Genomic DNA, 13,095 nt, shown 5'->3' on the forward strand with positions numbered 1-13,095 from the left:
TTTTCTGTTTTTCTACTTTTGGTTTACTGCTGTTAATTACTGGAATTAAGCCACCATTAAAATAATGAGCAGGGGTGGATCTAGAGTGGGGGCATAGCCCCCCCTAGTCAACCACTGTTCTATGGGGTCACCAAGGATTCTTCTATGTAATTAAAGATATAAAATGATCTGATAAAACCCATTTAATTAATAATTGTTAGGTATCTATACTTTACTCCATTACTTATTTTTCTCCCTACTTCTGACTTCTACTCATTACATTTTCACAAGTATCTCTACTTTCTATTCCTTACATTTTTAAAACAAACTTTATCTTAATGTTTATAAATATTTATTTCCCATCATGTGCTCCATCCAATGCAGATCATTGGCTCCATCCACATCTAGTGCAAACTAGTGTGATTGGATGAGTTATATAATGCAAACACTCATTGGTTAGCTAAAGGAAATCATCAGAAGCAAGCAGGTGTTCTTCAAACTGCAAACATGAATTGTCTATGTTATGCTACAATGTAGGATTCAGAAAAAGATGTCGAAAAGATGTTGTTTTTTTTATAAAGGTTACTTTATACTTTTATACTTTAAGTAGTTTTTGAGGCACATACTTTTTCACTTTTACTTGAGTAAAAAGGTCAAGTTGATACTTCAACTTTTATCAGTGTTTTTAAACTGCAGTATCTATACTTCTACTGAAGTAACAAATGTGTGTACTTTTGACACCACTGATCTTCAGTTATTTATTTTTTTAAACATATATTTTCCCATTGGTTCATTATAGATCAACCCTGAACTGTTTTTGGCCCCTTTCAGTTTTTGGGCCCCCACATTGGGTCCTGCCTGTGCCCCATGAACATTTACTAGAACAGCCACTGCTAATGAGGCGGCACAGGCTGAATGTGAATTTTTATGTGGATTTTTTAAAAAGTCTGCAGTTACATCATGAGAGAATAAAACTCAATTAGATCCAATGCAGAATAAATTGTTTCAATTCCTTTTTATGTCTTAAATCAAAGAGGTGTGTTTTGTTTTTTTCCTTTTTTTTGTATTAATTTTATTAATTCTTCTTCCAAACAGAGTTCAGAGCTTTTGGAGCTGAATGGGTGCAGAAATCCGCCCACCTGTTTCCTCTGGTTGCTGAGGCAGAAGGTGCAGATGGGCCGCAGGGGGGGCGCGCTGAGCGCGGGGGGGCCGTGCAGGATCCTGTCCTGGTAGCGGAGGCAGGGCTGTCCGTCCCTGCAGTCCTCCCCCAGCAGCAGCACGTTGGCCAGATGGGAGATGTAGCTGGAGGCCAGGCGCAGCGTCTCTATCTTGGACAGCTTCCTGTCTGCGGGCTCGGTGGGGATCAGGGTGCGCAGCGCGGTGAACGCGGTGTTCACGCTGTGCGTTCTGTCGCGCTCCCGCGCGTTCGCCGCCTGCCTCTGTCTGCTAACACCGGAAAGCCGCGCGTCTCTGCCGCTCCTCCTCCGCCTCCTCCTGCTCGCCGCCTCCGGGCAGCCGCTCTTCGCCAGCCGCTCCCCGGGCTCCCTGTGCGGGCTGTAGTCGCCCGTGGACTCCCCATCGGAGCTCTCCGTGTCGCTCTCCAGCTCTGCGCGGGACTTCATCCTGCCGCTGCTCTGCGCTGAATCCCGGCGAGCTGCGGCACTTTATCCGGCGGTGAAAATAGAGCCGGGGGCGGGGGGGCAGCAGCTGCCGCCGATCCGGTGACCGAACCGAGCGGGCTGCATACCATTACTGCAGAATGACGGCTGCTTTCTGGGTCACCGCCAGCCCGCCGCGGAGGAGGCGAGACAGGTGGAGGCTGAGGGGAGGAGGGGGCACCTGGTGGGAGGATGGAGTCTAAATTAGACTGGAGGCTCGGTTCAACTTCTTCACACTTTACCACATAAAATATTAACCTCAAAGTAGATTTGTGGGAAACTTTAATGGTAAATCTGAAAAGTGTGGCATGGATCTGTATTAATTTAAGTGCAGATTAGCAGAGGCGTAGCCAGAAAATCCTAATAGGGGGCCGAAAGGCACCAGAACCTCAGGGTCAATCTACACTGTTCCAACAGAGACGAGAACAACATCCATATTTTCTAAATAAAGACAAAATACATTTTCTTGCAACCTTTGCTAACAAATAGACGCATATATTTAAACATCTATGCTGTGTAAATTAAAGGTATAGACAAAATTCTTTCAGGTTTAAGTTCTGGGGCGAACATATTTCAAATATCATTCCCTACTTTTATCAATAATCATCTACAAAAAATTTAAATCTACTAATATCGACATTAAATGAATTTTTGTTATTAGTTATCTATGATTTCACTGAAGACTCCCAAATGACTTGCAGAGGCACATAATTTTGTCTTACCACAAATATTGCAAAATTTAGTTCTGTAAAAAGCAAGAATTCTGTATCTATCATCTTTAATGTTTACCATACCATACCATACCAGCTTTATTTATAAAGCACTTTAAAGCAACCAATATTTGTATATAAATGTGCATAATTAACCACAGTGTTTCTGTTAAGTTTATTAATATATGAAAACTTTAAATGTTAAGTTTGAACATTCCCCTTCAGAGTATTACTGCTGCCACCGTCTGTATTGGAGGGGGAAAAATGGTAGGGAGTGGCTAAGGGTGGCCCTGGCCCCCCATGTAGCTCCACCCCTGCAGATTAGACTTCTGCAACCGCACACATCAAATGTCGCTTGGGTTTGATCGCGAACCAGTTTTGCTGGTATGCTTCTGCATTTTCTAGGGACGCTCAGCAGTTTTCCGCCAAAGAGCAAGGGAGAGCCTATTCAAGAAGTCACAAGAACTTCGGCGTTGCCAGCGGGAGTTTTTTATTTTCCAAAACCACAATGGAGCCTCTGCAAGATATCACGGTCGCAGAGATGGATCTAGATTTGCTAGACATTGCAGAGAAAAAGGTTCTGTTAATGGAGTTGGCAAAAAGACAAAGGGGGACGCGTAGGTTGTCTATTGTAGTCGTTCCTCGGTTTTTATAAATGGCGCACCCCGGCACCGAATAGAGAAGGACGATCGCACAGATAGCCGGAAAGGCATACCAAGGACCAATCACAGCTGCTTTTGGTCCGAGCAGTTCCGCTTGTGGTCTGTGCAGGTTTCTGACCGTTCGACGCATAGTCAGGATTTTTTTTGAGATGTGCGACGACGGTTGCAGAACCTCTGCACTGGCGGCGTGGTCGCGCACAGAGACTGATTTGACGGTTGCAGAGGCTATGCATCAGAAGCATAAATTGTCCTTTACTGAAACACATTTCAGCCTACTAATTAGAACCAACCTATTGGGGGATGTGAAACATGGAGATGGTAGTGTCATGCTGTGGGACAGTTAGCAGAAGCAGAATGGCTAATCTAGTTAATGAAGCTAAATGAAGGACATTGCAGGGGAGAACCTGTTAATCTGGGTCTTAGGTAGTGTTGCGCTGATGCTGTTTTTTGGCACCAATACCTGGCTGTGCAGTATTGGAGGATGCCTTCTATTTGAAATTGATGTGAGAACTGCATACTACTTGGGTGTACAATAATTGCCATCATGGCTTTGTCAAGCTGCTGCCTACGTTTGTGAAGCAGGAAAAAGACTAAAACAAAGTGGATCCAGTAGAACTTTTTATTGCCTACCTGGAATGGGTGACAATAGTTGAATAAACTTTTGGCTCTCAAAATGGCATCAGTGCCTTCTATGCCGGTGCACGCCAATACCGATACCACCACTTTAGTGCTGGATCAGGGCCCCGTCCGATACTATCTGTATTGGTGCAACACTAGTCTTAGGTTTATCTTCCACCTGGACAACCACGTTAACGCTTGTGCCAATATCAAACTTTTAGATCCTTTGCACTACACACCTGAATCAAAAAGTCAAGCTTGACTGCTAACAGGTAGCGTCTGCTAATGAGCTCATGTTGCAGTCGGGTTTGATGGAGCAGAGATGCATCTGAAGGTTGCAGGACAACGGCACCTCCAGGTCTTACTTTAGTTTCACCTTCAAACCCTCTATTTCACTGCTTGCTAAGCGGCTGTGGGGAGATCTTTAAGCCACCTTGTTAAAAACATGCTTCAGAAACAGGTTTTTGGGTCAGACAAGACCATAAGCTTGTAAAGCATGGTGGAGGTGGTGTCATGCAGTGACTGTGTTCCTACAGTCTGCTAAAGGCATATCTATGAAGGCGTTCTGTATGCAAACTCTAAACCACGTGTATAACCCAAAGCTGAATTTTATTGCATCAATTTCTTTCTATAAACCTGCAACACAGACACCTAAACCATCCCTGACCATGATGGTGCCACTCTAATGTTGAAAGCCTCACCTTGACTCCCCCAAAACCACATTAAGAAGGGGATTAATCAGTCCTTTATAAACTGTTTGTACTCCAATATAGTCTGCTTATCATTTAAACTGGTTTGAAAAGACATCTACACCTCAGAGTTTGTCTCTTGGTACGAGACCTTCATCCTGGAGTGTTTGTTTGTTTGTCTGATGGGATCCAGGGGCTGCAGGAAAAGTGTGCCACCCTTGGCCGTGGACTCTGAGCTCCCACTGAGTGAACAGTCCAGGTGGAAGCAGCCTGCAGTCTGTCAGTACCCTCCAGGGCCATCTTTGGGGACGGATATAAATATCTTCCTCCTGTGGGCTGCTGTTGAAGCTCAAACCCACGGTCAGGATGTCAGTTTCTTCTACGTTTCCACACATATCTGCCATTTGTTTATTTTATTTAATTTTTTTAATTTCTGCTCATACTTAAGTTTCATTTAATATCTAATAGAAAATAATGAGGGGTTATAAGGAAGTTCTCATTAAACATTTTATAATTATTTTAAGTGGGTTAGTGATTTTTCTCCTTTTTTTTATACTTCTATAATTGTTGCCACTAGAGGGCGGTAAAGTCCCTGTAATTACTTTCCAAGCTCGGAACCTGCAGCAAAAACACTGTTTTTATAATAAAGGTTTAAAGCACATATTGCAAAAAAAATAAGATAAAAAAAAATACAGACCAACTGGAAACATTTTTTGAAGCCTTATGCAAAAACATTGCTGACAAATGTCTTTACTTTTACTTTATATATATATATATATATATATATATATATATGAATAGCATTTTTTTTTTGTTTTTATTGTGTTAAAAAAATCAAAATAACCACTTGTGATGAAAACTAACTAAAATTTGTATAAAATACCCCCCCCACCCCAAAAAAAGTGATTTTGCTTCACTTCAGCTAAACGCTTTTTGAGGCAAAAAAGCACTTTGACTCCAAGTAAAAAAGGCTTGTCTTGTAGGAAGCTAAACAAAATTTTATTTAGCATTTTGAATTGGTGTTTTAGTTTTGTTTTTTTTTTGTTTTTTTTTTCTATTTTCACATCATGTGTTTGAATGTTTTTCATATATTGGAGGAAAACTACTTCATAAAACAGTGAATCTAATAATTTAATGAGCCTATATTTTCTAACATTGTTAAATTCTGCAACGTAATGGCCTAAAATGAAATAGGAAATCCGGAGCCCCCTCTGGTGATAACCCAACATACAGCATGTACTGTACAACAGTTTCTTATTTTAAATAAAATCTTAGCTTTATTCTTGACATTTTAACTCAAACTTTTGTTTCAGGAAATCAATCCAATGAGAAATGCCTATAAAATACATTTTTTATTCTCTTACAAAACAACCAAATGATTACAAAGTGATTAAGAAATATACATCGAGGAATATATGACAATATAAAACATCCAAATAAATAAATAGTCATAGAGGAGGTTGGATTATAGGTGAGGAACCTGAACATGGAGGTATTTACAGTAGTCAGGACATTGTTATGAGTTTGGTTGGATAAAAGGTTCCCGTCCAATGGGAGCCTTCCTTTTTTTCCACCTTTGCATCAAAACGTCGTCTTCAGCCTTGAGCGATGGGGAGCTAAAACATGACAGAGAAATATTCACATGTATGAAGACAGAAAAACAATCCATAATCTCTGCATGTGGTCCTCCTTACCCTCTGGGAACAGCGAGATCCAGAGAATCCGCTCCTGCAGGCGCAGACGTTTGGACGGACGCAGCGGCTGCCGTACAGACATCTCTGCTCACAGCGAGCTGAGGATAGAAACGGTTTGAAGCTTTTATTCAGAAGCAGAAGGAACGTCTGCAGAGCATGAAGTAACGGAGGCGGTTTCAAACTCACGGTTCTGGCACAGCAGGCCCTGCCAGCCCGGCGGACAGGTGCAGGTGTTTGGACCGACGCATTCTCCTCCGTTCAGACACCTCTGCAGACAGCTGGCTGAGAGGAGACATCAACTAGATTTACATTTTAGGGGATCTTAATGGAGATTTGTTTCTCATTGGATTCATCAAGTCAAAATAGACGCATCCATTTCAGTCCAGTTATAATTTATTCTAATTCACTGAAACTTGTTTCTATTAAATAAAATAAAATGAAATTCAGTACCATTAGAACCAGATGGCCATCTAAAAACTCATTTATGACTTCCACTACTTTTACAGTTTAAGTTTAATCTCAAATCTAATCTGTAGATTCCAGTTCTGATCAGGTTTGAACTAATTCAGCTCTAAAAAATAAATATAAACCCCCAGTTTGATTCGTTTTAGTCCAGTCTAATCCAGTCCAGGTGCAATTCAATCCAATATTTTCATTTTCTAAATGCTTTTTTTGTTTCTAAATACTTTCCAAAAGTCAGAATCTGATGCATATGTATTGATTTACAGTCTGTTCCCCTTCCCACTGGAGTCCAATTAAACAGAGAACCGCTTATACACTTCATTTAATCCCTAATTCAGTTTAATCTAATCAGTTTTAGCTCAGTTGATTTTCTCCATCTCGGCATATGTTGCACGCAGCTACAGCCAGTTTCCAGTCAGTTCCACTTTAGTCAGACGATAAACTTTATTCATATTATGCAGGAATACAATTATATCCATTTACAAACTTGCCAAAAGAAGCCAATTCTATTCAGTTCAGTTTAATTATGGACAGCTCAGCTGAATATCGTTAATTAATTCAGGTCAGATTTCAACAAATTGGTTGATCTTTTTCCAGTTTCATTTGGATTTCAATATATTCGAGGTGGACGTGTGAAAAAGCTTTAAGTGTCTTCTAATCCAATCAGATTCATCTCATAGACTTTGTTCCAAAGGATCTATCATGGCTTAAAGCGAAGCTTTAGATCAACAGGAGAATTATCTAATGTATTTTTTTTCCCGTCATTCTCAGACAAGGAACCCAGAGCAGATGATTGTTGCTCATGCCTGGCAGCTGCTCAGGTGTGAAGCATCACACTAATGAGTCAAAGCTGCAGCAGGTGGTGCTTCCCTTCTCCTTTACATTCCTGTCGTTCAGGAGAGGGAAGGTCGGCTCCAGGAACCAGCTTAAAGGTTTCCAAGGTGGGGGGTCCCCATTGGTCCAGGTAGGGATGGTGAGATGAAGCCTCATGAGGCAAATTGCTTCAACGATCCTCGCAGTTCATGAAGCTCTATGGAAACATGTCAAAACCTACTGGTGGAGTAGAGAGCTATAGTTAATAATATAATTGTGATTTTTTTTTTTTTTTTGCAATATTTTTCATTTTTTCCCCCCATATAAATTCATTTGAAATTGTTAATGTTTACTCTGTATAATAAAATCTCTAAGTTTTTTTTTTTTTTGGGTGTAAAATGTCTTGGAGAAAAATCATTTTAGGTTCACTATTCTGCCATTTTAGTGAAATAACTGAAGCAGACAGTGAAAGTCTTTGTGCAAACTGGGCAATGATGAGAAAATGAAAGGTGTTAGTCATTTTTATTACAACATTATAGTTTTTCCAATGTTTTTGGTTTTAATCAAGTTGAAAGTTATCTGTTCAACCATCTTTTGGTTAAACCCACATATCAAATTTTTTGTGTTTTTTAACCAATCTATATTTATACTTAGGGCAACCAATACAAATTAGTCACATTAGCCGAAATACTTGTGTTTTATTCAGGGGCGGATTTAGGAAATTTGGGGCCCTAGGTAAAGACAGACAGGGGGCCCTTTGAATTGAGAAGACAACACATAAAACAGACCAATTCTACAGATAGAGAAATGTTAATAGAATAGACATCCATTATCTGTTCTAGGTTGTGTCCCTCTCTTCTTGTCCCTTTTCTTCTTGTTTTCCTCTCTATGTTTTGTACTCAGCTGACTTTTCATGCTGTCTCTAAAGGAATGAAAGATTTTTTCCAAGCACTAAGCTCACTTAGCTGATTGCTCCTTCCTGTGTTTCCAAAAAGGCAAAAGTAAATAACCCAGTCCTTCTTTTCACTGTATATAAGCCATGATCTGCTTATCTGTTATTTTTTCTGAAATAATAGCTGCATCAATCATGACTGCAGACAAGATAGTGGAGAGCAGGAGGGCGGGGTTACCAATCTACTCGCTCTAGATTTGGCGCTAGGAGCTTTTTGAAAATCAAAGTGCTAGAGGGGTCTGAAAAGTGGCTAAATATAGCAACTAAAGCGCTAAGTTAGCAACACTGCTCTTTGCATGGTTTGTTTTCAAATGGTTTGCTGCTGTCTGTTTGGACCTTTCTGAACATGTGCAGCAAATGGACTGATCCAATATGGTGGACACTGAGGGGGGGGCTGAGACACACTGAATATTATAAGCGTTCTGATGGCATTTTATTGAGAGGATTTTTATCAAAAACATAATTAATGTGCACAAATAAGGAATAGTTGTATTAACCATACATTTAAACAGAGTTTTAAGGGGCCCCCAGGAGCTTGGGGCCCTAGGCAGCTGCCTAGTATTGCCTAATGGTGAATCCCCCCCTGGTTTTATCGAAACTTTTAAAAGTCAGAGGGTCTTGAACCATCAACTGATAGATTGGAAGTCCATCTCTTACAGGTGAAACCACTCATAACATCACTAGCTTTGTGTTTGTTCAGGGAACGGGTCGGCAACCCAAACTGTTTAGAGACATTGGACCAAAAAAAAATTGTAAAAAAATCTGTCTGGAGTCGCAAAAATGCCTCGTATGGCAAAACATTAGCCCACTATAAAATATGTGGGCTTAAATATATAATAAGCATGTTTATCCTGCAGCAAATGTCACATCAATGCCTACTCTGCTGCACGATGTTTGGTTCTTTAAGTATAAATTCCATTATGATATTAATGTATTTGGTTTTGTTGCATTGATGAAATTATAGAGAGAAAAAGAAATCAGATATTTGGTGATATCTTAATTTTGAAGATTTATGGGAAAATATGGATGAAAGTTCCCATCAGTGCATCAGAGCGCTACGTGTTCGATCTGTAAACGGTTTTTCATGCTTGCAACAAAACTAGCTGCAGTAGTGGAGTCTGGAGATGCAATCCTCTTCTTTAATCTATATTTGCATTCTTGTAATTTTTCAGAAGCTCTGCAATCGTGCTTTCATCTTTTAATTCCAACTTGGTGTTTGGCTGCATATTTATCATCCTTCCCTGTAAATTCCTTTCCAAATGAATCTATTTAATATTTGACAACTCCTCATTCCAAAGCAAACATGCAGGCAGTCCATCCGCATTGGTAATGAAAGCAAATGATTCTCCATTCTTATTTGAATCATTTGCTCTCTTCCTTTTTTTTCCCTTTGGGATCCATGGCCCAAGACACACCCACCGCTTCGTTTACAACAGCCACCTGCCTGGCGCCGTGCTGAAACGTGTGTCGCAGGTTAAACTTTATTGTTTAAATGTATTTACTATACAATTTTATTTATTTATTTTTTTTACAGGATTGAAAACATGTTTGTTTGGCCTCCTGCACATCATATTAAAATACAAAATAAAAAAATCCATCTTTTTCCATTTTAATACATTTTTGAAAAAGCTCCAGGGAGCATCAAGGGGGTCATTAAAGAGCCGCATGCGATCCCTGATCTAGGGGAAGACGCAGTAAAGCAAACATTATTTTACGTTTTCACTTCTTTAAACTTATTATGGAGTCAATGTGGTTCCATTAATAATTCCAGAAGCTGGAATAGAAATTGAAGAAGGGAATCAAAGATCTCATTGCGGCGTCTGGCAAATGGATCTTTTTGCTCATTTTAATTGATGGGAAACTTGAAAGGTTTACTCTCATTTAATCAGAATGTTTCTCTGTCTGCAGTTGATGTGGATCATCGATGGGAGTTTATAAGGAGGAGGTTCCCTTACGTTTGTCACATCTCTTCCCTCGCCAGCCAGATGGACAGTCGCACACATCAGGGCCGACACACCTGCCGCCGTTCATGCACATGGGGTCACACACACCTGGCAGACGGGAGGAAGGTAAATGATCTTAAACCTTCATGAGAAATAAGGAGTTTAACACCATTGAACCAAGAAGTAGAGGACTGACTTTTCTCGCAGCGTCCTCCAGAGTATCCCTGCAGGCAGGAGCAGATGTTGTTCCTCATGCACATGCCGCCGTTTTTACAGGGTGGACTGCAAACGGCTGTAAGGGGAAGATCGTTATACCATAAACTGTAAAGTTAAACGTGTCTGAGATGTTTTTATTTACCGTTCTGACACTGAGCTCCGTAGAAACCATGAGGACACTCGCAGGTATTCGGCCGAGCGCACACTCCTCCGTTCAGACAGACGGGGGAGCACAGAGCTGAAGGAAACGGACAGTTGCCTCACTGAAACCTCTCGGGTTTGGTCCCTAAAGCGGAAATAACTCACCGCTCTCACAGGACGGTCCGGTCCAGCCTGGAGGACACGTGCACTCGTCTGGGGACGAACACCGGCCCCCGTTGTGGCAGTGACGGCTGCAGACCACTGTGGCCAACAACAACAACGGACCCGGTTATCAAGAACCACAGCATCACACTTCCTCTACTGTACTTCACAGTAAAAATACTTTTTTTTTTTTTTTTTTTTTTTTACTGTTTTATCTGTTTCTATTTCCTAAATAATAACGATCAAACAACCGTGTTCTTAAAATATTCTATAAAAAGATTTGCAGGATTTGTAATCCGTTGTCTATATTCTATCAGGTGGGCATAACAACACTCTTCAGTGTGGAAGAAGGTGTATGAACTGAAGTCAGATCAACCATATTTTTATTCAGATCTATTAAACTTCCACATGATGAGAAATGTTTGCAATTTACTCAGGCTGTGAAAGAGAACAAGGCTTTCAGCAGATAACAGGAAGGCCAAAGGTGCTAAAGTTAAGACATCTGTTAAATCCTGTCCATTTAGTTTAGTAAATACTTAGGTCCTTTGGCTTCATTTTAAAGTGCAAGATTTTACAGTTTGGGTAGAAAGGAACAGGATATGATGGAAAGAGGAGACAAAAAATTAAGAACAGTGGGAAGAAATGAAGAGGGAAAAATGAGGAGGTGAAGAAGGAAGCATTAGAGAAAGGAAAGAAGGAAAGGTTACAAGGAAAGGAAGGATTTAAACACATAGAGAATTCAAATCATATTCTAAAATTTTTCTTTGCTTTTCTTTTCAGCTCTTACACAGATTTTGAAGGAACAGACAATTGAGTAAAAAATGTGACACAAAGTAAAGGTAAAGATCTATAATCTGACTTTTTTGTTATGGTTGCTATGCTAATTAATTGTGATATGAAAAAACAACACTTAAAATGTGAACTCCAATTTCTTTCCCCGATATCATCATATATGCTTCTATTGTAAACTGTGATCAGTCCATCTTTAGCGCAGGTAGATACAATTATCATGTTTTCAGATAAATCTTTTTAATATAAAGAAATAAAATTCAGTTTATTTCTATAGCGCCAATTCACTTTACAGTTCATCATCAAGTCAAACTGATTAAAAGTTTTCTATCTAAGGAAAACCAGTTGATTGCATCGACTCATTGACTCGAATGCAATCCCTCACACTAAGCATGCTTGTAGCGACAGTGGAGAGGAAAAACTCCCTTTTAACAGGAAGAAACCTCCAGCAGAACCAGGCTCAGTGTGAGCGGCCATCTCACACAAAATGAAAGCATAATTATCTGAAGCAGGAAAACCAGAAGAGAAGGAATATAAGATGATTCAGAAGAGTAAAAAAGATGGAAGAATCTTGTTGGAATGCATTCTGATTAAACTGGAACCCTTTATTAAAAAATATTAACTGTTACCAAATCTCTCATAAAACAACATGGACAAAGTTCATGAACACTCTGAACTCACTTGTTTCACACCGAGGACCAACAAACCCATAAGGACAGGAGCAGGTCTGCAGTCCCACACAGCTGCCTCCATTTTCACACGGTAACCTGCACAGAGCTGCACAGACATCCAGTTCTTACCTGTTTTAGAAATGTCATTAAACCCTCTGCAGACGTATCTGATCACTCAGGAAACTATCATCCTTTTTGAAGATGCATGGATGGTTTAAACGCTGCCCAAATGCTCACCTTGTTGACATGTTTCTCCATGGAAACCTGTGGGACACTGACACACGCCTGGAGCAATGCAAACCCCGCCATTGATGCATTTCGGGTCGCAAATCGCTGATGGAAAATTTAGAAACAACAAAGTTGTAACGCATTAGACCTGAAGACAACTGCTTTAGTTCCTCGACAGTTTATTTTTTTTTTAAACCTCCTACCTGTCTGGCAATTTGATCCATTGTAGCCCGGTTTGCAACGGCATGTGTTGGGTGCAGCACACTCCATGTTTCTGCCACACAGGTGCCTGCATACAGCTTAAACAACCAACAGGAAGCAATGCTGATTAATCCATTCGAGACAGTTTTCCTTAAAGCTCAGATGTAGATGATGGTGCCACAATCGCCTGAGCTGTTCCATGTGGTGTAACACAAGTTGCTAACCAGGTATTATGGCGTTTACTGCAAAATATCTTTGATGTTCATACTGCGGATTTATCCCCTTTTGATGAACAAACTGTCCATGTTGGATATTCTAACACCAGGCTTTAGCTATAAATTAAAAGTCCACTTTTTTAAGTTGATGATGGATTGTCATTGGGCATCTAGAACTTTATCCAAATCAACATTTGACCTCACCCGATACAGGTAGTCCATTCTTGGTGTTTCTTAAAGTTGTAGGGAAGTCATATTTAAATGTCAAATCATTCTGGCTTAAACATGTATA

The 13,095-nt window shown here is 40.2% G+C and overlaps 2 protein-coding genes across 4 annotated transcripts in view; both read right to left on the minus strand.

The window, feature by feature from the left end:
• Positions 1-1,686, minus strand: part of LOC107082815 (basic helix-loop-helix transcription factor scleraxis-like) — a 3,934-nt gene extending 2,248 nt beyond the window's left edge. Inside the window, exon 1 of the mRNA XM_015371684.1 lies at positions 1,119-1,686. Within this exon, the coding sequence (XP_015227170.1) occupies positions 1,119-1,601 (483 nt within the window). The 5' untranslated portion in view covers positions 1,602-1,686. The remainder of the gene's footprint in view (positions 1-1,118) is intronic.
• A 3,946-nt stretch (positions 1,687-5,632) lies between these two features.
• The window catches only part of LOC107082826 (von Willebrand factor D and EGF domain-containing protein-like), a 37,979-nt gene continuing 30,516 nt past the window's right edge, over positions 5,633-13,095 (minus strand). For 2 of the 3 annotated variants that reach the window (XM_015371704.1, XM_015371703.1), the window contains exons 24-33: positions 12,591-12,686; positions 12,397-12,492; positions 12,170-12,265; positions 10,703-10,798; positions 10,539-10,634; positions 10,377-10,472; positions 10,193-10,288; positions 6,197-6,292; positions 6,011-6,108; positions 5,634-5,932 (exon numbers count right to left, since the gene is read on the minus strand). In XM_015371704.1, coding sequence (XP_015227190.1) covers positions 5,912-5,932; positions 6,011-6,108; positions 6,197-6,292; positions 10,193-10,288; positions 10,377-10,472; positions 10,539-10,634; positions 10,703-10,798; positions 12,170-12,265; positions 12,397-12,492; positions 12,591-12,686 — 887 coding nt within the window. In that variant the 3' untranslated portion in view covers positions 5,634-5,911. Of the gene's footprint in view, positions 5,933-6,010; positions 6,109-6,196; positions 6,293-10,192; positions 10,289-10,376; positions 10,473-10,538; positions 10,635-10,702; positions 10,799-12,169; positions 12,266-12,396; positions 12,493-12,590; positions 12,687-13,095 lie in introns of all 3 variants that reach the window. The other variant, XM_015371705.1, reaches the window with a different exon arrangement.

The sequence above is a fragment of the Cyprinodon variegatus genome, unplaced genomic scaffold (genome assembly GCF_000732505.1).
Source record: "Cyprinodon variegatus isolate N-32 unplaced genomic scaffold, C_variegatus-1.0 Scaffold63, whole genome shotgun sequence".
NCBI lineage: Eukaryota > Metazoa > Chordata > Actinopteri > Cyprinodontiformes > Cyprinodontidae > Cyprinodon > Cyprinodon variegatus.